Source organism: Amphiprion ocellaris, chromosome 15, assembly GCF_022539595.1.
Source record: "Amphiprion ocellaris isolate individual 3 ecotype Okinawa chromosome 15, ASM2253959v1, whole genome shotgun sequence".
Lineage (NCBI taxonomy): Eukaryota > Metazoa > Chordata > Actinopteri > Pomacentridae > Amphiprion > Amphiprion ocellaris.
The window spans coordinates 18,236,199-18,259,664 of NC_072780.1; the positions used below are offsets into that span (position 1 = coordinate 18,236,199).

Genomic DNA, 23,466 nt, shown 5'->3' on the forward strand with positions numbered 1-23,466 from the left:
TTATTAATCCTCTGAGGGAAATGAAATTGTTAGAGCAGCGTGGATATTCAATAAAGGCAACAAAGAATATTAGGGTATAAAGTGAAAATATAATAATAATAATAATAATAATAATAATAATAATAATAATAATAATAATAATAATAATAATAATAATAATAATAATATAATAATACAATTAAATAAAGTGAAATGAGACAAAAATATCTAAAATATAATACAGAAAAAATTGCCCACAGATATGAATGTGAATGACTGTCTTACTCTTTGTGACAGTCTTCTTACTGGTGATCTGTCCAGGATGAACCTTACCTATTGCCCAGTACCTCTCAAAAAGAACTCTTTAAAAGGATAAGTGGGTCTGAGTAATGTATGTATTTGTTGTTTGTGTTTTAATTCATTGGTGGAACTGCCGCTATTATCAGTTAGAATGTGTCACAAAGCTAAAAATTCTCATATGACAAAACTTGAAAAAAAAGACCAGCCAATGCAAAAAAAACCTTCTTAAAAAGTCAAACAGACAAGCTTTTAGATAATTTAAACTGAATTGCATGCATAATTAAATAGCCAACTGCTAATTTAGGAACTTTGCTCAGCTTGATCTTCTGTTTAAACAAGACAACACTTACAGAGTAATTTAAAGGGAAAAAAAATACAAGAGTCACATGAACAGAACGTGAGAAGAGCAGTTGATTAATTAGTCCAAAGCCATCTTATGAGCTGGGCAAGTGTAGAACTGCCTTAGTTAAAATAACTAAACTTGAGAAAACAAGTTCACTAAACTTAAGATGTGAAATTGAACCAACTAGTCACATAGATAGTGGTTACAGAAAGACTCTTTTTCTGATCACATTTTCTAATTTTACAGATTTTCTTCCCCCTTTAATGTTCAAAACTAAACTAAGGTTGTAGGGAATTCGTTACCAACCTTTGTCATGGTTATAGTTGTTTATATTATTAGGGGAAAAAAACAAGAGTCTCTGGCATATTTAGATTGTCTAAAAATGCATCCTAAAGTCTGCTTTTACACTCACTCTATTTCTCATAAACTTACTTTAATGGTTTGAGTAGATTCTCAGCTGATCATTTTAAATCAAAGAGTCTCAAGTTATGAGAACTCGTGTTGAAATGAAAACAAAAATCAGACATTTTAAGTTCATTTAATTAGAAATAAGCAAAACTCTCATGTTTATATTAAACAAATTTGAAATAGATTAGTTGGTTTAATAAAATTTCTTTACAGTGTCATGTAAAAAAATGAACAATTTGCATATGTTTTAGCATACTTCTGTCAATAGCAAAAATTACATGGCTATATATCTTTGTTTCCTTAAATCTTAAATCTGAGCACTGCAACAAAAAGGGCTCAGACTCATCCACAGGCCTCGACTTGTGACTCAGCAAAAAAACACTTGGGATCATAATAGGGTGCTATAATTAAATAGACTAGGAGGGCGGGAAACCCTGTCTGGGTCACTTAGACTAGACTGAGTCCATGTAAAAGGTCAGTGGCAGATTTGCTTTTGTCTGACTTCTCCTTCATACCCTGCAGTTCCTCATGTGGAGACTTGTTGAGCAGAGTATTCAGCAGAAAAACAACAGACTGGGAAAGGCGGCAGCAGCCATTCTCACAGCAGGCAGCAGCTCTGTATGGTGTGTTAACTTCCTAACACCAGACAAACAAAGGGCACATAAATTTAACCAGACTTACATGAATTGCTTCGCTATCAGCTCTGGCATCGATGCCTTGTTCTTGGATAACTGAAAACATCAGAAGAGAGGAAAAAAAAAAGTCTGTGCATTCATTTAGTGTTTATTTAAATTTGACTGAGAAACCCTTCTTGTGGGATGTGAAAAATCTATAGCTCCGCTCTGGTATTTGATGAGTGAATGTTCGATCATTTTTGGGTTGATTTTTGTTTTTGTTCTGTAGTGATCCAGCACCTTTATGATAATCTGCACTCAGTGGCAGAGTGTTTACCAGCCCAGCAGGTGGCAGACTAAACTTTGCCACTGATCTGTGGTGAACAAAACTATGTACTGCACTCATGTAGTTCAACAAAACAGCCAGAAGAGATCACAGTATTCAAACTTTTGATTGCTGTTGCTTCTGTTTTAAAAAAAAAGTGTGAGTTGTGCTGATAAAATGGAGTAGATCATCTGAAACAGACTTCAAGACCGTCAGAATCTCTTACCTCATGACTCATTTTGATTAATACAAATTTGGTATTTAAGATTAAAGTTATCAAATTTTTATGTGGCTCTTATTTTACCAACAGCATAAATGCAATATGAAAAAAAACAGCAAACAAAAAAGACACTTTATATTTTTTAAATTCAGGGAATCTTTGGGTTTGTTTTGGCTTCATTTATATTTTTGTAGGATCACAACTTTAGTTCAAAATTATTCCAGCTAATCTCCATAATAAAAATGCCATAGGGTCATAATCATAACATTAAATTAGTTAAGATAATCTAAGTAATTAATATGAATTTTGTTCCAACCCACTGATAACCCTCCTTATGGCTCTCATGTCACCAGAAAATAATGTTAATTTTTAAAATAAGAATATAGAATATAATTTTAAAAAACTAAAACAAAGAGGCCACATCAGCATATCTCAATACCTTTTCTTTGGATTTCCTGTCACTTGTAAAATTATTTCATTGCTACTTAAAGGGAGGAGGTGGCTGTAACCATGACAACTGCCCTTTTCTATTACCCACATCTAACGAAACTGTTTCAGTTGTCAAGTCATAACCACACCTTAACCACAATCACACAATCACTTCACGATCCACCGTCTTGACCGAGAACTGTCACATAGTCCAGCCCTCCGGTCAGGTGCTGCGGTGTCGCGGAGCCTTTTCTACAGGTGAAGCGACAGCCTTCCCCCTAACAAATGCGCATGCGCGAAAGCCTTTAATCTTCCTACTGAGTTAGAATGCAGCACCTTTGGACAGCAAAGTGTTAACAAAGAAGTTTCGAATACAGCGTTTTGCGTGTTTCCTGCCACTCGGTGTGAATCCAGTCAACGCTTGAGACCTGTCTCTTTGCTCGGCCCCTTCGGAAAGTTACTTTTATGATTGGATTTGGGTCAAAAGGAAGTTATTGGAGCTAGTTCCGCCTTGCTTTTTCCCTGTGATGGACAGCAGCGACAAGTGTCAAAAGTAATCAGGGCTCAACCAGATACAGACAAACCGCGTCTCCTGTCTTCCGGATACATTGCCACACACGTTAACCGGTTTCTAGAAAAGGTAAGAAGCCTCTGTACACCACCGCGGATAGGTTTCAGTGCGCTTGACGTGTGAGCTAATTGGCTAACGAAGCTAATGCTACAGTGCAGGGACAGTAGCCACCTGTTGCTGCTCTAACTAACTTTAGCTAGCAACAGGATTAGCATTATACAGGTACTGCTGTAATGCGTTTCTATCTTTAGCTCACAAACCGAGTTCTGTTTGGTCACATTAGTGAGGGGGAATTAAATGGAAGGACGAAAACAATGTAAAGGGCTGCATTCAGGCTATGACAGTATGTCTAACTTCTCTCAATTATCTTCAGTTATGTAGCTGCCTGTACCTGTCCGATGTTAGCTTGCTAGTGTTCATGTAGCCTTAGCTAAGGCAAGGCCAAATAACTGAAAGTCGCTTTTCACCCACTTACTACTGCTTACTTAGTTAGATGTCTGTTGTTCTCTGGATATTTAACCACTGCCACTATATTAAAACCTCGATTTTACTGTATTTTATTTGTATTGTTTTGAAGTTCTGAGTACATTTTCTTTGAGGTGTCACTGAGAGCTCGGATCATGGTATAGCAGCTGTAGCATTAGATTACATTATAATGAGCTAGAGGAGGCTTCAGGTGTAAATTATCTGGCTTCTAGGGAGGCAGCTGTCCTCTCTGTGAAGCATTCCTCTGCATTCCATTCAAAGGCCCGTCTACTTGTTCCAACAAGCACTCTGTGCTTTTAGTACTTTCTGAAAACAGTAATACGCCCTTGTAGGACTGTGCACACGTTTAGAGAGAAGGAAGACAAAAGGAGCTGCAGTTTATTGTATTTGTTCTAGATAGGCTGCATTGTAATCAGGTCAGTCTTGTTATTGTGCTTTGTATACAGATAGTCGTGGACTGTTGGATTTCACAGGGATTACTCTTTAATTATTTAGCAGATAAGCTAAATGTGTAAATTCCATTTCAGTCTCGCTGCATAAAGGTAGGTAGCATTATAGAATGAGGTTAAGATTGACAGGAATGGGCTTTTGACAGCATTCAAATGGTGGGAAAGGGATGCTTATCTAATCTTTTTCACCATGAGATTCTTTAGCAGAAAACCTGTTGTCTCGTGGAGATTTTTTCTCCAACCAAAAAGACAATGTTTTGGTTTGGTCAGTCTCAAAAATCTGTTGATTTCAGAAAAATGACAAATAATTTGGCAAGTATGACTTCGCTAAAGGAACGTTATTGTGATGTATATCCAAGAATTATGGCCTAATATTATACAACCAATGTCTTTAAATATTGCTGCTGTTTTTCTGTTGCACATAAAAAAAATATTCTTCACATGTGATCTGAATTGATTTCCAAATCTTTTTGTCACTAACCTGCACCAGACAAAATTGTGCAGCCTTTGTAATATGTATGTAAGTATGCTCTGTGCTTTCTCGTTAGTTTTGACATTGAAAACAAATAGTAAAGTTGCTATGTTTTGGTACAACAAGCTACTATGGTTGGTCGATTTCAAATAAATGCAGAGGTCTACACAGCTTGCTCCCAGGCAGATAGCAGCTTGGTACTTTGTTTAGTGATTGCCAGGTCTGCAGAATGGACTTGGCACAATGGCTGATTGTGTTCCTGTCTTCTCTGCAGAGCTGTAGCCCTTCATCCGATAAACTGGGCCCTCTTAATGAGCTAATTGGGAGCTTACAGTGAACAAACAGGATTTTGTCAAATTTCTGCACTAGCAGTGCAGTGCAAACAGAGCAGAGCCGCTTTTAAACATTGACTTTTCTAAGGTCTGGTAGGAAAGACAATGAAATGTCTGCAACATTTGTTAAAGTGCGTCTTTTATCATGCAGGAATCATAGAAGTTGACTTTGCTTTCCGATATGATCGGTTATATGAAACAATGCAAAGTGTGTTTACAGCTTTGATTATACAAGAAAGTGTCTTTGGTTTTACGTTCATCTGCATAATCTCAGTGAGTTCAATGGCTGCGCTTGGTTGTTACAGTCTAAGAAGTGGTGGATTTTGCAATTAACATACATTTGCATTTGCTAATTTGGCAGAGACTTTTATCCAAAGCAACTCACAAATTAGATGCAGTCCAAGCCACAGTAGATCAAAGAGAGAAAGTGCTTCAACAGCCAGTTTCACATCACCTGACATGAGTACAGCAAGGCTTGCATTTGCATCAAGGAGCACTGATTTTATTTTTTTTCTGAAAAAGTGAGCAACAGATAGAGCTTATTGTGTGTAAGTAATCTTACATAAAATACCAAAACAAAGAAAACACACACAAATCCCCAAAAGTTGTTGTTGTTTTTGGATGACAGTCAACTAGCCTGGCAAATCCAATTAACATGATCTGAGGTGACACTTGGGGTTTGCAAATTTTAGTCTGGCTTTCTAGAGTGAGCTTTGATTTATTGTAAGAAATTGTTACCAAAAGCTTAGGTTTTTTTGTTTTCTTGCAAAATACACACAAAACCTTTTTTTTTAAAACACAGGCAAGAGATCAATGCTGTATTTGAGGTCAGATATCATTAATGGAGATAAGTGCTAAGATATTGAAGATTTTGAAAAATTGAGCTCAGCAATTTATTTTACCGTAGAAACATGGAAATCAAAGATGTAAACTATAAATAGTACACCACATGCACTCATGATGGTCACAATTCCTAAGCAATTGTGAAATGAGTTCATTAATATAATGACAATGATTGTTTTTTACAATGTGTAATACTTTATTGCTTGTGTTGCATACCTGCAGTCGATGCAGCTTTGTGCCCTGTGCTGCAAGCTGTTCTCAGCTGTTGTCGACTGAAATTCTGTGACCTTGCTGTTAAAGTGAACTACAGAACTCTACAATGATGATAACTGCATCTAATTTGAGTATCTATTCTAACACTGTGCATTGTTATATAAACAGTGTACTTACGTTTTTGCAGAATTTATGCTTGCAGAAATGTCAGTCAAAAGCTCTGTCCTAAATAGTTAATATATTACTTGAGGTATTTGAAGTCCTTCGTGTATGAAGGCGTGAGGGATGACCTCCTTTTACAGTACAACAAAGGTGTACACTTGCACCCATGTGAAAGTGCTGATGTACCGTGGCTGGATCCTATTACCAAACCTGAAAATCTGGCTGCCGTTTTGCCTGCCGTTTAATTTGTTCTCAGCTATTTCTTAAGCTCAGTTAGACAGTGTGAGGTAGACTGACAAAGCCAACATGGCAGCGATGACTTGAAACGTAGGTAAATCAGATGGCAGGCTCAACCTTTGGATGCTCTGTTAAATAATGACAGGACTGGATGTGAGCCTGTGTATGTTTGGACATGTTCACGTGGTGTCCTGAGTCCTCCAAGCACTACAATGCTGCGCTGAGTCTGCTGCCTGTAGTTTACTTGCTTGTATGTACACATACAAACTGGTGCACATTAACTCGCCTCTGTGTTTGCTCTGCTGCCAGCTTGAAGCGGCACAGGGAGGATATTTGAGAACAGAATTGGGTTGCAGTGGTGCTGAACTTTATCTAGTGAATTATTTGTGAGTTCAACTGCGTATCAACTTCTCTGTCTTTATAGGCTCGATTGAAATAATGAATAATACATTGAGTATGCTTTTTTTATTGGGAATGCAAAAACCAAATATAGCTGGTTTAGTTTCTTGGTTTAGTACAGATTTTTAGATATTTGGATTAATGATTATTTTATACTGATGATATTCTTCCAAAATAATTGTGCAGTGATTGTGTTTGGTATGCAATAGCTTTAGTTCCAACAGTTCCTCTTTCACATATGCGCTGTTACTGTCTACTGTATATTTATTGGCGATCAATCCGAATCCGAATATTCGCATCTCAAAATAAATACTCGGATACCACTGTCTAGACCGAATATTCGGATGTTCGGATATGCGGGTCCAGCCCTAGTGATTATTGTGTATTATGTACTTCTACAGTAAATAAATCTACACTGTTTATTTTACTGGGAGCTCATTTTAGTGGATCAGCTCACTTTAAGGGTTTAACTGTGTTTGATGAACCTGAAATGTTTTGATTCCTGGCAAAAAATCAGGTAGACAAGCTCTGAATCTCCTACACTGTAGAGGATACTTCCTGTGCACATTTTAAGGACAAGCTAAGGGTGATGTGTATCAGGAGCGTACACATTAGAGAGGAGGACTAGCTGAAGTGATGTACAGTGCCTTCATGCCCACAGCTGTTGAGCATGTGCTGTGTGTGTACAGTATAGTCTAAGACTTGTCAAACCAGTTGGACTGAACCAAAGTTGATCAGGCAGAGGGGTTGGCCAGCTGCTGTCGGTGCTGTAAAAGTTCATAGAACAGCTGGTGGTATAGTTTACACGTGAGGTAAAAGGTATATTATTAATACAACAGCTTGTAGGTGCTTTGTCAGTGGTGATGGCTCTGTCCTTGGTTAAAGGATTGGTGCTACATTCCAAGAAAATGGCACAAACTAAAAGCTTATCGAATAAACCGCTTAGTCAGCAGGTTTTTAAAGAAGCTCACTACCAAGAAGGAAGTCGATCCTGTTTAAGTATTTGCGTGCTTGTGTATTTTACAGGAGTGCTGAAATCACTTTGCTGCCAAGTTGTACAGCTGGAACCAGAAGTCACAGCTCAACTGCAAGCACACTGTTTCCGGGGAAGATTTTATTGATCAATGATCTTCAGTACAAGTAAGTTCACCACAGGACTGCATTTTGTAGCTGAAGTAACTTTCTTCCATTATGACTACAGCTGAATTCACAGAAAAGTTTTTGTTTTTTATTGATAAAACAATTTGACCTGGTCCACCTGATAAGAAGGTCAAATACTTGCCTGCTAGCTCACAGTCACCCTTTTATTCTGCAATGTACACATTGTGCAGCCTATTCAGTGACATGGGTTGGGTTTTACCAGAGATTAGTCTCTAGAGACTTTTGACATTCCAAAGTGCAGCCTGATACTGTTAGGACCAACCTCTGGTAACGTCATGATGTAGCCGCACCCACTGATTTTGACCAATTGCAAGCAGGGCCATCTTTTGAATAGCTACTGTGAAGCTCTCTGGGAAAGAAAACACAAATTCTCAGTTTGTCAATGTCAGCTGCTCCTTTGTCCTTGATCTTGACGATATGAGCCTCCACCCCCAGTCAATGTGGAGCTAATGAGGTTGGTCTGGTTTAAGCAGTGCATGTTTTTGCATTTGCACAGATACACATGTGGACAAAATTGTTGGTACACCTCGGTTAATGAAAGAAAAACCCACAATGTCTTATTTCTCTCTTTTTTAAATTCTTATTCCTATATTACTTGCTATAGATTTATCTATTTCTTGAATCTGTGCAGGGTACAATGAAATCTCATGACTATCAAGGTATTCTAGAGAGAAATGTGCTGCCCAGTGTCAGAAAGCTTGGTCTCAGTCGCAGGTCATGGGTCTTGCAACAGGATAATGACCCAAAACACACAGCTAAAAACAGCCAATAATGGCTAAGAGGAAAACATTGGACTATTCTGAAGTGGCCTTCTATGAGCCCTGATCTAAATCCTGTTGAACATCTGTGGAAGGAGCTGAAACATGCTGTCTGGAGAAGGCACCCTTCAAACCTGAGACAACTGGAGCAGTCTGCTCATGAGGAGTGGACCAGAATACCTGCTGAGAGGTGCAGAAGTCTCACTGACAGTTACAGAAATGGTTTGATTGCAGTGATTGCCTGTTTCATGAGTTTATTTTTTAAAATAATTCTGTTAAACCATGGTTCAAAAGCAATGTCTGATTTTCATTGATTAATTTTCATAGAATTTTTATTTATTATTACTTTTGTCAGATTCAAATTATTTCTGTGACCATTGTGGGTTTTTCTTTCAGCACCGAGGGATACCAACAATTTTGTCCACATGTGTATTATATGAAGCATGTCATGTCAGAGAACTAATCAGCAATATCGGAGCGTTAAATGTGCATTTATTTTTTTAAATACTGGTTCCTTAGCTCATGAGAAAGAATGTTTCCTTAACACTGCAAATGCTCGATAAGTTCTTAAGTGGGACTTTTGTTTTCACTTCTTTTTGGAAAAAAAAATCAGAATTACATGACTTCATTTACCTTTTAGCTCTGAATCGATTTTTAGTCAGTGTCTGAAGTAGTTAATGCGCTATTTTGTTTTGGCCAACACAACAGAGCTTTTGTTTAGCTTCAATCTGTTTCCTATTTGCTGCAGAGAACATCTAATCTATTGAAGTGCCCTGAGAGTTATTCATCGATTTGCTGAGTAGTAATGGAAAGTGTGGAACTCCCATTGAGTGAAATAACTTTTGTAATTTCCGATGTTTTTATAAGATCCAAAGTTTCTCTGGGATTCCATGCACCTCTGGAAATTATCTTCAATTTTATTCAAGTTTCTTTTTTTGTATTAGCTGTGAATTTGGCTAGATTGTGTCCTGAGGGATGGCAAGTGAAAGGAATAATGAAGTAAAACATGTGTTCTGTTCATATTGTTTCAGATCACTCTTGTAATTAGACACAGTTTTTTTTAAATTATATAATCTTCCTGTGTTTACAGTTACAGTTGAATTGGTTTTTATGGGTTTCATACTGATCTGAATGTTAATTTGTTTCAGAAACTGCTGACTGCTGAGTTTTGGACACTGTGATGGAAAATCCTGGTAAGAAAAACTTGTTTTCTTCATTACTTCCACTATGTAGTTTGAACATTTTAAGTTTGGCTTAACATTTTATTCCAATGTACTCCACAAATATGCCATTTGTATCAGTTTCTTGGTACGTATTTTGTATTAAACAGTATAAACCAAACCCTCAAAAAAAACTTGAATCTGAACTGATTTCAAGATTGCTTTAATAATTACAGCATATGTTGGTTGTTGCAAGAGTGACCTTTCCCGGGCACAGTATCATGATGACAGAAAGTGATGAATCAACACACACAGCGTTAGGTTATGAAGCTGTCTGTCAAGGGGTTGGCTGTGTGACGCATTGTGCTGTTTATCACTGCAGCTATCTGATTGGCCCTCACCAAGAGGACACACCTGTAGGTTAGTGGAGCTGCTCTGCCACGCTTGGCCTTGTGTCTATTTCACCACTGACCTCGATCACTTAACAACTTCTGCATATCACGATACACCGACGCGGTCCAGAGGATCTTTATTTCTAGGCTCAACTGTTTTTGTGTAGTTGATACATCTGTGCGGAATCACCAGGGATGGCTGTGCAGTCTGAATATATTCGTGAGTAAAGCTGTTTTCTGGATGTCAAATGTAAAAGAATTACACTTCAGTTCCTTTAAACAGCAGTGGTCTATCTTGGCTTTTGCTATGCCTGTTGTTTATACAATAGAACATTTGAGACTGTATTGAAAGTAAATTTCAGTTATTGCCTTTGTCTGCCGACATGCCGTGATATAAGCACTTTCTAGATATCTGGGCCATGGCAGGAACAGATTAAGTAAGCTTGATCTACTCATCCCTGCCTGGCCCTGTGGCCAAGCAGTAAAAATAAACTGCACTTCCTCCTGGGCTCTGTTCTAAAAGTGATGTGTTTCTGACATGAAGATAGGGCTGTCAAGTAGCCACAATGCGTCATGTATGCTCATTTTTTTTATCCCAAAACTCATCGAATATGAGGTCTCATGTTACATTGCATTATTATTTGCATGTTTCAGGGTTGTCACGATGACACACAATGACAGTATGTCTATGAGTTGTCACATTGTTGTTCAACTGCTCTTCATGTTGCCAGTTAAGAATAGTTTAAAAGCCTGAAAAAATGTGTTTGTCTCCATCTGCTGCTGCTATGAGGAAAGAGTGGGAAGGATTTTAGTGCCATGAGTCATAGGTCAGAAAATGGGGAAGGTTGTCATCTCTGTTTATTTACCAATGATTTGAAGGACGCTTATCCTTATTGCCATCCTTGCACCAAAAAGCTGACTTGTGGGCTTGCATTCCACAGATTCCTGTGTCAAAGTTTTGCTGCTGTGCTGTAGCTGTAATTGGCCTGTAGAGGGAGCAACAGTAATGCTGCATATCTTGAAGCCAGCTTCTCAGGATGTATCAAATGTCCTGAAAGCACAGGGATTGTTTGCTGTTGCTGCTTGCCAAACCTCTACTTAATTTTGTTATTTTTTAAAGGATAAAAGTTTTAAATATTAGTGTGTTGCATCCTAACTCAGTAGCATGTTAAAAAGAATCCATTTTTGCCATTGAATCTCTCTGTTCGCACATGTGGTTGGAAAAAAAAATGTCTTGAACGGGTCATTATGCTGCACTGTCTTGTCCTTTTGTGCAGACTTCCAGACTGTCTGAGTAGCAGTAGAAAAAAATCTTAGCTCCTTTTTCCTAATTTCCACGTTTATCTCTTAACGTGGAATAAAGGGCTCCTCGAGCTGCCTCACATTTATTACATATAATCTAATCACACTGCTCTGACAGAAATGTTCAGGCTCTGCCTGGCTGCTCTGTCTCTTGCCTGCATGGACATGCAGGTGAGATTAACATCTTTTGATAGTCTAGTTTTTGTCTTGTGTTTGCGTAATCATTGCTCTTTCAGCATTTTAAGAGGATTTATAGAGGTGCAGTATGTAATCTTAAACAGTTGCTGAATTTGTTGAATTTTCAAAGGCATGGGTTTTATTTCTAGAAGAGGCTTGGACTAATGTGTAATAAAAGCATTTTCACGTGAACATGAGTGAGGAGGTGAAGCTGTAAAAGTAGCACATCATCAGTTTGCACAACATTTCAGGGTTTAAAAGGACAATCCCTAGACAGTCACTGGACACCTGCACTGTGTCACTTCCGCTTCTCTGCTACTGAGCTCCACCTTGGCCCGGCTCACCTTCCACTTCTCGAGTTGCCTCACCCATAAGAGCCCGCCCATCGCCCTTCAGGGAGTAGTGTTTTGTCAGTCTGTAAAATGGTGCTCGCGGGGGGCCCCATTGCATTGCAAATCCCTCAAGGCTTGTCGGCTGGACCGGCCAAGCCTCAAAGCTCGCCTGCTGTGAACTTTGCCCCCCCAAAAAATCTGCTCTCAAGAATGAAAGGCATCTAAGACTGCTGGATTACCTTATTGGCGTACCTTATTTATGAAGTCAGTGCTCCAAGAAGGGAGGGACTTAAGAACTGAGGGAGTGAGTGTGTTTGTGTTTTAAAGCGAGAAGACGAAGGAGGGAGGAAGGAAGGGAGAAACCAAATAACACAGGCTGAAGGGAGGGGGAGGGCAAGACTGTAGAGACAAGAGAAACTAAACGACACAAGTGAGCAGTCAAGACGGTCTTGAGTTACAGGAGCTCTGTGTGGTTGGAGAAGGGTAAGGTGGCTTTAGGTTTTCCTCTCCTGCCGCGGGCCTCAGGAGAGGCAGCGCCTGGCAGGCCAGCAGGGACAGAAGCCATAGCATGGGACACAGTGCTAGCAGCGAGACTGTGGCCCAGCAACGAGCCCAGAACAACACGGGTGAGTCCAAGGCCAGGAGCTCAGAACTTAATGGTTGCCATGAACATAATTAGGGTCCGAGCACCAACGGTGTAAAGAACCTCTTGTAATTTTGACTGATTTTTGGATGAAGAAACAATGTGGCAGAGGTATTTGCATTTGTAAAGAATGGAAAGCCAGCAAAGGAAATAGATATGAGCAGGCGTTTTCAGAGCAGAGAGAAACTGGAAGGCAGCAGGCACAGACAGGTGTAGAAGAATGTATGCAGATGGAATGTGGTGATTGTGAAATGTACAAACCACACAAACCTCTCTCTGTGTGCACACAGTACTCCATCTCCCTGTAGGAGCATATCTGAAAACCAAGATTTGAGGGGTACAAGGCACTAACTGACACTAGCTCTCCACATGTTTTAACTCAAAAACTGAACTTATCAAATCAACTTGTCCACAGGTCTACAAAGCCTCCGTCTGTGGTAGCTAATAACAGTTCAAACATTTAGAACTGGTTTTTGCTTTCAAAAGGAGATTTTGTATTTGCACACCTACAATTCTCTGTAATAATACAGCTTGCAACTGTTGGAATTCAGTGTCTATGTAATGCTGAATTGCCTCCTTTCTTCTGCATAGCATCACAAACTCATATTTCCTGACACTAATGTGTTGGTCGTGACCTGCTGCATTGGATCAGTATTTGCTCCTCGTGTTACTGTGTAGTTTCTCTACTAACATTTTGTATTAAACAAGTAACATGAGAACATCCTCTCCGTTACATATTTGCTCTCATTGCGAGATGTATTTTTGCCTCTGGTGTGTTATTCGTGACATGTTGGTGTCATCATGTCATGTGATTGGCATGAGTCATATGGATAGCTTGACCATGGGAGTACAGTATTGCATTAGTGTCAGCTGCCTAGTCCAGCTCTAATGCTTTATTCGTGTTTGAATGGCTGAACATTTACAGAAGCATGTGCTATGACTACAGTTGATAGTTGATACTGAAACAGCTTTTCTCTTTAGAGCCAGTTTAAACGTTCAAACCTGTAGCTAATACCTTAGTGTTTCTTCTGAGCATTGTAAGATTACTTTTTTCTTCCACCACCACCTCATCTGTTGGAAGTTGGCGCCAGGAGTTATGTGCTGAGAATAGCGGCCATCTCCAATTATCATGCTAAACAGTAACACAAGGTCACCGTATCACAGTTTGCTTCTGTTTCAGCCAAGCCACATCAGTGTTATCCCAGTGTTCGCCACCCTACCCCTCCCAGTTAAGAATTCACTGGTGTCAGGAATAGCTGTGAGAGAACCAGTGATCTACACAGAGTTCACCGACCCCGGTGTGCCTGCATTTCAGCACGAGATTTCACACATGCCTCCAGCAGCCTGCATTACATCATACAGAGGTTGGAGAGACAGAATAATTAAGCACATTATGTGAATGGACGTTTTCTTTGGGTTTTTTTTTTGCAGTAGTGGGTCATCATTTGAATGTCAGGTAACCAAGACTAAAATAAAGGCTGCAACTAATTCTACCTTTATTTTTGAACAATCAATTAATTATTATCTTATTATTACCTTTCATCTTCTCCAAGCAGTTTCTAGACTTTTTTTTTTTGGTCTTGCCACATTTTTACTCACTCTGGTCTTGTTTTTACTGTGAAGTAAAGTCCTGCACCTCTATGGAAACAACACAACGACGGCTAGAAGTAGAGAGGACTGAAAATGTCTTTTGTCCAGGAATACAAATGTGTCAAATGCAAATACAAAGTGGTGATAATTCCAAATCCTTCTGTCCTGGCATGTGATGACACAATGTAGCATATCAATAGTTTGTAGCTTCCCATGGATCTACCATTGGTGTAGTGGATGAGTTGAACACATTTTTGGATTGATCGCAGTCTACAATTGCCTCCTCCAGCAGATGTAAATCATCAATTGTTTTGGTTTAACATTTGCACACAAGAACGCAAGCATGTTATGAAGCTGGTTAATTCATGAAAGACCCAAGCAGGCAGGCAGGCCTTACTGCGTGACTTGAATTGTCGTCAAAACTTGCCATTTTCAGTGTGTAGGTTGCTGCTCGGAGGTGGTTGCTATTTACTGCAATGACAGGGATTGAAAAAAATTAAGATGCCAGTAATGAAAGGATAGTAAAATTCCATGTGAAATGTGCAGCAAAAAGGGTCAGAGTCAGAAAAGATCTGAGTTCCAGCATTTTGAAGTTTTTGTCATTTCTCGTCTCTACTGGGCCAATGTGCCAAACCATGACTTCCAAAATTGAGGTTAATACCCCACGGTGGATTTTGTGCATTCTGTATGTACACCCCAGTAGAGTGAAACCAGTTTTTAGTCTGTTATGTGAGAAGTGGGACTGAACTTGACAGTCCTGCAAAACAGAGCTTTACCCATTTATATATTACTAAGAAGGTCTGCTACCCACACAGAACTTATTGGAAGGTGAACACTACTGTAATACTGTCCCATAGATCATATTCAGGCACCTTTTTACTCTGCTCTACTCAACACATGAAAAACTACACGCTTTATGTCCACAATATTGATTTAGATTGCGGTTGCCCACTGTACACACGTTATCCCAACAGTAGCACAAGCTGTGAAACATATAGATATAGGCATGCTTTTATGGAATAGAAGATGTTATTATCTGGGGGTATTATTAATTAACAATTGTAGGACAAAAGTTTGTCAGGACAGAGTGTTGAGGATGGCAGTTAACAATGGCATATTCATAATATTGCCAGTATTGATTGATTGGCACCTCCACTTACAAGGAAATAAACTATGGAAACTCAGGAAAAGTGTATATCTAAATTCACAAACACAACGCTCAAGCTGTCAGCTCTCATGTTCTTGATTGATCAACTTCTTATAGGTGATTATGAATAATGCATTAATCATTACTGACATTTAATATAATTCTTTTTCAGAGGACCCTGAGCTTTCTTTTTTAAATCTTAACATGGGCCACATTTATCTTTGGCTCCGAAAAACTCATCCTCAGGATGTGGGTTTTGTAGTGATTGTAAGCGGTAACAATCCATTTTCAATTTCTCGGTGTAACATGTGTGACAAACCAGCAGCTTATAGAACAATACCAGTCAGTGTTCGATGTGACAGGTTATCCCTTCCTCTGTCAGATATTGTTCAACTGAAATCAGTCAGTTGTGGTGTTTGTGAAAGGATCCCATCACTTCACCTTGTCTGGCATCTTTTCTCACTGCAGTGCTTTGCCTTCAGTATTGCTCCTTGAGGTTTTCTCAATATTATTGACCAACCTCTTATACAGACTACTTCACACTCGACACTTACTGTTCGGGGTTCTCAGAACGCTGACCTTAGAGCTCAAAACAGCTGATACCTTATTTGGTATACCCAGTGCTACAGAAAGACAATGTTAACTCAATTCTCTCTCTACATGGCTCTGAGTATTAGTAAACAGAGGCTACACCCAACAATTATTTTACTATAATCACTGTTTTATTGATTGACCAAGTGATTATATTTTTTATTAATCTAATGTACAATGTTAAGATAATGTTTTTATTAGTATGTTATTATTCTGATGAGTTTACTCAAACTAAATATTAAAAATTGTCTTGTTATTTATTTAAACATTTTATTTAATCATCTAGTTATTATTATCAGATACTAACGTCACTGCTGTGGTCTAGTGTTATTAATATTAATAACACAGATGCCTGATCAGAAAATTAGTGGATCTCATATTCAAAAGGCTGCATAGATTAATTTTATCACTCTGTCATGGCAATCCTTTCCTTGAGCTAGAATATCAGTATTCTTACATAAGTACTTGACTTAACCTTAAAAATGGTTGTGACATGAATGAACTTCATCATTGCAGGGACTTGCAGTTATTATAATCTCTAGCAAATTTTTGCATCTATGTGGAGAAAAGAAAATAACTAAAACAACTTGGTCATTTTCTCACTCATACATGGCCAATAATAATGACAGAAAATACTTTCAATACAGCCTCAAAAGTGTCAGAATAATGATGTGGGACGATACATGGGGGAAAACTGCACTGCTGGTTCTGACATGACTTTGTATATGGGGTAATTAAGACACATTAAGACACTCTATGTTAAGTAATACTACCACGTGTTGATAATCCTGACATCCTATAATATGCTTGGCTGTAGACAAAAAGTAAACAGGATTGTGCTGTTTGTTGTTACAGTCTCCATAAAGCACTCAGGGATGCTTTCAGTTGTACTGGTGTGATTAGCCACTTCCAGTTTACTGTACTTACAGAGTACCACATTATTGGTCGCTGTCTAAAATACTCCCACACTTAAGATTGCGTGCAAAGTGTTTTAGCTGTAGCTTGTTCTTTAGGGAATTCTGTGCTTTGATCAGGTGCAACCATCTTTGCACCGCCATGACTGCTGTTTAATGTATCTTTAAATGTTTCTTGAGAACTGCTTGTCCAAACAACCTCCCCAGCTATACGTCTGCCAAGTTTAGGCAGATCAGATGAACAGTTGTCAAGAACGGCGAAGAACACACATGCAGATTTCCTGTATTAGTAGAGGAATATCTTCCTTGTTTCATTTCATTTGATCTAGTTTTCCATTCGGTTAACTACAACTTGCATTTTCTCAGACTGTGAGCATTGTAGTGATAATGAATTGACTGATTGATTTGATATTGTAATTATGTGGTGTCAAATGCCATTTGCTCTGTTAATTTTACTGCAACCTTTGGCTGAGTTTAACATGTTTGTGTTGTACAGATTTAATGTGCTTCCGAGAAACCATTTACCCAAAGACTTTCTGGAAAAAATATGTTTAAAAACACAGGTTTAAGCCCTAACTTTGAGAGTTCACTGACAATAATCTAAGATAAAAACAGAGCAGTCTGTCTCTTCTGGCTGGAACTGTGACAAGGTTAGACTTCTTATATAGGGAAGAACTCAGGCTTTAAGCTGCTGGCTGAGTTACTGGTCATAACGAAGAATATAGCCTCTAAACATGGCTGGTCCAAATGCACTCTTACCGCCTACCACTTCTGTTACTACTTACAGAGTGGTGTGAATTTATGTTGTTTTTTTTTTTTTTCCACAGAAGTGTTGGCAGTGATATAAGACCATCCTCTGCATTTGTCACATCACAGTGACATCCAAACATTACAATTCTTGGTTTCAGTTTGATTACAACCGCATGGAGTTAAATGCTGTTGTATTTAAAAAAAAGATTTATGAGGGGAATAATCTAAGCAAATTAAAGTACACAACTATGACAGAGACCGTGACTCAGAATCCCAGAGTAGGTCTAATGCTGCTGAAAATAGTAGGACAACCGTAAATGGGTGTGAAACCACTATTAAAATTCTTAGGTGATGAGTCGAAAGGCAGTAGTCAGTTACTCAACACTGCACTTCATGGCAGCAGGCAAAGAGCCGAGCTGAAGGCCGACAGTTTAAGTGCAGGTAGGAGGGAGGAACCGTTTCACAACTTAATGTGCAGGAAGGTACATGTGTTAATTTAATTATTAGGGCGGCTACACTGAGCAGTATGTGTAGAATCATGAAGGTGGCATGACCTGCAATTACGGCATATGGATTTCAGTTGGACTTATTCAGAGTCGGTTACATAATTTCTTAAAATACCACACATAACTAGGGGCAAGATAAAAATATATACACATTAAAAGTTAGTATATGTGGGGTAGCTTAAGAAAAACATTTTAAGACACCATTAACCTCTCACTGATTTACAGAAAAATCTGTAGTGTTGTTGTCAAAATACAGATTCAGCAACAATTTCTTACAAGCACATTACTGCTGTGAGAATCCTCTCAAAGTAGGTTGAACCATACCACTGAATTGCTAATATTTCAAGCTGATATTGACCTGTGTCTCAGCCTGATGTTTTGGATATAATGCTGCTTTTTTATGGTGTCCTTTATCCATACTTGATTGGCAGTCTATAGAAAGACCTGAAAGAATTTTTTTAGCGTTAATATTATTGTCATTACAATCAGTTATTAAGTCCTTGCTGCTAACCTCACACTCAGGCAGAAAATTCCTGAACTGTGGTGTTTGCTATTGTCACAGGCCACTAACAATTGTCGTGAGAATGTGTGCTCTCAGGACTACAGATTAAATTCCTCCATGCCCCATTTGTAATAGAAACTGTGAACTGTCTGATAAGTGGAAAGATAATAGGGATTTAACAATGCAATGTAGTAGCGAGTCACGTTAAATTCACAGTGAATGGTGTGTGTAAATAAATGTGAATCTACAGTGTAAGCGATCAATTTGAACGTGCTATTATTGCAATATTGTTTGTCAGATTTTAAAACAGGTATAACTGGCTTTAGTGCATGTTGTTGATCTCTGTATGTATTACATTGTTGCTTTTGCCTTTTGGGTACACAGAGATTCCTGGCAGATGTACCTAGTTTACCCAGTGCATCTATCATTGAAGTTGTAGTGTCCCAGAGACCCAATTCCATCAAATGAGACTTTTTGCTAAAGATTTGCTTCACTTAAAAATACTTTCCATTAGTTAAATTCAGTTATTTTGTTTTCCACTGTCTCATGTTCATGCAGATGATGAGGTTGACCTCCAACGAAGCACAACAGGGAGTGAAGAAGGAAACTCTGGTGGGGGAACACCTCCAACCAAACGCAAAGGCAAGTTCTCCAAAATGGGGAGGATCTTCAAGCCCTGGAAATGGAGAAAGAAGAAACCAAGTGAGAAGTTTGCTGAGACATCTATAGGTATGCTTGCTACAAGGATTTTTTTTAATGTTTGCCTGTTGTGCGCATTGCATCAAGCTTGATTTATTTGTATGCTTTTCTTTTTTCAGCTTTGGAAAGAAAGATTTCAGTTAGGAAAAGTCGCCAAGAATTGATTGCAAGAGGGGTTCTAAAGGACATCCCAGAGAATGGTAGGTGTAGCTGTAGTAGTTTATGTTAAATAGTACTCTGTAGATACACTACCTCTGTGTTTAATGGCACTTATTCTACTGCTTGTGTCTGTATTGGACAGAGAGTAACGACGTGAACCATTCCAAAGCTCCAATGAAAAATGGGCATCCTATGCCAATGGATGTAGACAGGGTGTCGGAAGCAGGGGTGCGAGTGTCTCGAGGGGAGTCTGACACCAAGGTGAATTCCCTCAGGCCACCCCAGGGAGATGAACGTCGAAACAGGGCACCATCTGATGCTTCCCGAAGTAACCGGGCACCTTTGGACGTGGACTCTCATGCACGGCTCTCTGTGGATGTGGACAAACGAAGCCGCCTGCCATCAGATATTGATAAAAGAGGAGGCTCTTTACCTCGAGGACCTCCACAAGAAGATAGGTACCGCAGAGAAGAAAGAAGAGATGGCAAAGATGACAGGGAGGACAGAGGAAGGAAGGACAGGGAAGACCTGGAAAGAAGAGACTGGCGAGATGAAAGGGAACGGGATGGGGGAGCTGACCGGAGAGAGGACAGAGACTTTAGAGAAAGACGAGAATGGAGAGATGACAGGGAGAGGAGAGATGAAAGGACTGACAGAGACAATAGGGAAAGGAGAGATCGGGATGAGAGGGAACGGAGAGATCGAGATGAGAGGGAAAGGAGGGATCGAGATGAGAGGGAACGGAGAGATCGAGATGAGAGGGAAAGGAGGGATCGAGATGAGAGGGAAAGGAGGGATCGGGATGAGAGAGAACGGAGGGATCGGGATGAGCGGGAAAGGAGGGATCGGGATGAGCGGGAACGGAGGGATCGTGATGATAGAGAAAAGAATGATCCTGACGAGAGAGAGCGCAGAGATCGTGATGACAGAGAACGGAGAGATCGGGATGAGAGGGAAAGAAGGGAGCGTGATGAAAGAGAAAGGAGAGACGACAGGGACAGGAGAGACGATAGAGATCGGTGGCATGAGAGAGAGAGGAAAGACAACAGGGATGACAGAAAAGATGACAGAGAGAGAGAAGACAGGGAGAGGAAAGATGTTCGAGCAGAAAGAGATGATCGAGATAGGAGAGATGACAGGGACAGACGAGAAGACAGAGAGAGGAGAGAGGACAGAGACAAATTTGATGACTGGGCCAAGAGAAATGAAAGAGAGCGACGAGATGAGTGGGAGAAGAAGGAAGAGAAGGAGAGGAGAGAGAGGCCGGGGCTTCAGCGTTCTGGGGATGATTCACGGCCTGCAATCAGGCCTGTCTCTGAGATGGACTTGCGGCCTCCTCTACAGAAAAGCTCCTCGGAGGAGAACAAGAAGGCTCGACCTGCCTCCGAGGCTGACCGACGGACTACGCTGCCCAGATATAGTCCAGCTACAGAGTTCAGAGATCGTTCTGGTAAGATCTCTTCCTTGTGCTACATTGTTGTTGGTGGCCTCACACGTGTCGTTTCTCAAAATTTAAGTTGCTGGCTTTTCCAAAAGAAGTTTAGAAAAATCAGTTCTCATCATCTGGCACTCCTTTTGACACACTTTTTGTTACAGTGTTTCCAGTGAAAAAAACACACACACTGCTTTTCCTGCTCTTTTCAACCAGTAGAAAAATATAATCCTTGCTACTCCTTTAACATCTGTGTTTCTTTTTGTCCTGAAAAAAGTTTCAAAACAGTTTGAAGATGTCTGAAACTGCTGTTCAGGTATATAGCTTTTATCAAAATAAAGTTTGACCACAAAATTCTACTTGACTATGAAGACTGCAAACTTACAGACTAGGATGAAACATCGTGTCCAAAAAAATTTTATCTTTTCCTCCTATTTGCATTTCTTTACCAACTAGGGCTATATGTCTGAGACCAGCTAGGGATGATAATGATGAATTGTGAGGCAATTTAATTTGGTAAGTTGTCTGTTTCAAATATAATCACAGATGAGGCAGAAGATGAGGGACTTGTTTCTCATGTCATCCATTCACACATTCACACACCAGTGGTGACAGAGCTACCATGCAAGGCGCTTGCCAGCCATCAGGAGCGACTTTGGGTTAAGTGTTTTGCCAAAGGACATTTCAACATGTGGAGGGGCGGGGAGTTGAACCACCAAACTTGCGATTAGTGTTGAAGGGATTTTAACCCAAGATAGCATCTTCCTTGTCAAGAAAAATTAAACGTGTGAATGAAAAAAATGTATTTTCAGTGTTGTCAGAAAATGCTTTAATATCTTTTTTTTTTTTTTTTTTTTTTTAATTGTATGACAAAACCAGCATTGCAAAAAAAAAGCCCTTTTTTTTCATTTAAGATAAGGAAAGCCATTAGACAATGGTCCACAGACTTCTACAGGAATACAAAAATATATATCTTGTGACATAGGGGAGCCATTTTCAGACAGAGCATGCACTTTTGTTATAGTAATCCAACTTTCTAGTTAATGACAGAATCCAAGCCTGAATAATTTAAATAAAATGTATTTTGTTTGTCTCTTCCAGTTATCCATGTCAAGTGCTTTGTTTTCCAGATTACCATGACAGACATAATATTTGTTCTTATGGGTTTCAGATGAAGATAGACTTTCCATGAAATCTTTTTTTCAGCCTACAAGACAGTTCATGTTATTCACCAGAGCCAGTAGATAAAACTGTTTTATTTCTCAGGCAGACATGTGAGCTAATACACACTGTGCTAGTTAAAAAAAAAAAAAAAAAAAAAAATGCATTTTTGTACCTCTGCATCAGCACAAGCAGTAGCTGGAGGCATTATGTTTTTAGGCTCTACAGTGAATATGAATTCATTATTTCTCTCAATGAGTTTACACACCTCATAGTCTTTACTACATGTCATGAGTTTGGACATACACTGATGTAAATCAAACTTCACTATTTGGCAGAGATAGACAGTGGTCCCTCGTCTATCGCGGGTGATAGGTTCCAGAGCCCCCCCACAACAGGCGAAAATCCATGAAGTAGCAACCTTAAATTTATTTTATTATTTAAATACATTTTAAGGAGTTCCACCATTTCTGCGATGGTAAGCATCTTCCTCTGAGGCTTGAGTTCGGTGCCAGAAGCCCTAGAAGGCACAGAATGTTTGATCGATATCGTAGGGCTTGAAAAAAAAGTTACATAAATTTCACAAAATACAACACCGCAGAAGCAAAACAATATGTGCAGCGATCAGGCGTCAATGTGAAATGGACAAGGCGAGATGCTGAACACATGCTATAGACAGAGGAGACTGACGTTATGGTCGCTGAGCCAATCAGCGCCCAGCGGTGTACGCTGTGCATTTTATTTTGACTTAATAAGTTTTATCATTTTTTATATTTTTTTTTCTGTTTTTTTAGACAAAAATGCTTATTTTACTGCTAAAATAGTAAATAGATAAAAATGCCTATATAATGCAAAATCCCACGATATAGCGAAAAATCCGCAATCCAAAATTAGATAAATACAATTTAAAAATCTGCGATACAGTGAGACTGCGAAAAGCGAACCACGTTATGGCAAGGGACCACTGCACAAACAAGAGACGGTAATTCTAGTTTGTAAATAAACTCGTGAATGTTTTGCTATAGTGAAACAGCAACATGTGCACTGATGACAGCCACCTGATGGTGCTGTTTTGAAGCATTCTGGGTAAAGGATTGATGTTGAGACAGTAAATACTGGGCTTTGATACATGGATTTAGCTGAAGATGAAAAGCAGAAGAAGGAAAACAAACCCCCCTGTGTATCTTTGATCTTTTTCCATGTTTGCTGTGTGAACCTAAGATCCTCTTGTTACCTCTCATCCTCTTATACTGTAGGACTTTGATCAGTTTCCCTGCCTGTGGGTAATCTTGGAAAGATTTGCGTATT

The 23,466-nt window shown here is 39.2% G+C and overlaps 1 protein-coding gene across 9 annotated transcripts in view; it reads left to right on the forward strand.

Annotated features, from left to right (window-relative positions):
* The first annotated feature begins 2,935 nt into the window (after window positions 1–2,935).
* Window positions 2,936–23,466, forward strand: part of phactr4a (phosphatase and actin regulator 4a) — a 38,676-nt gene continuing 18,145 nt past the window's right edge. For 3 of the 9 annotated variants that reach the window (XM_023293145.3, XM_055017917.1, XM_035958596.2), the window contains exons 1-4: window positions 12,435–12,690; window positions 19,266–19,436; window positions 19,526–19,606; window positions 19,708–21,015. In XM_023293145.3, coding sequence (XP_023148913.2) covers window positions 12,633–12,690; window positions 19,266–19,436; window positions 19,526–19,606; window positions 19,708–21,015 — 1,618 coding nt within the window. In that variant the 5' untranslated portion in view covers window positions 12,435–12,632. Of the gene's footprint in view, window positions 3,259–3,976; window positions 4,092–4,190; window positions 4,218–7,808; window positions 7,923–9,849; window positions 9,895–10,327; window positions 10,474–12,434; window positions 12,691–19,265; window positions 19,437–19,525; window positions 19,607–19,707; window positions 21,016–23,466 lie in introns of those variants that run through there. The other 6 variants (XM_023293147.3, XM_023293148.3, XM_035958595.2 and 3 more) reach the window with 6 other exon arrangements.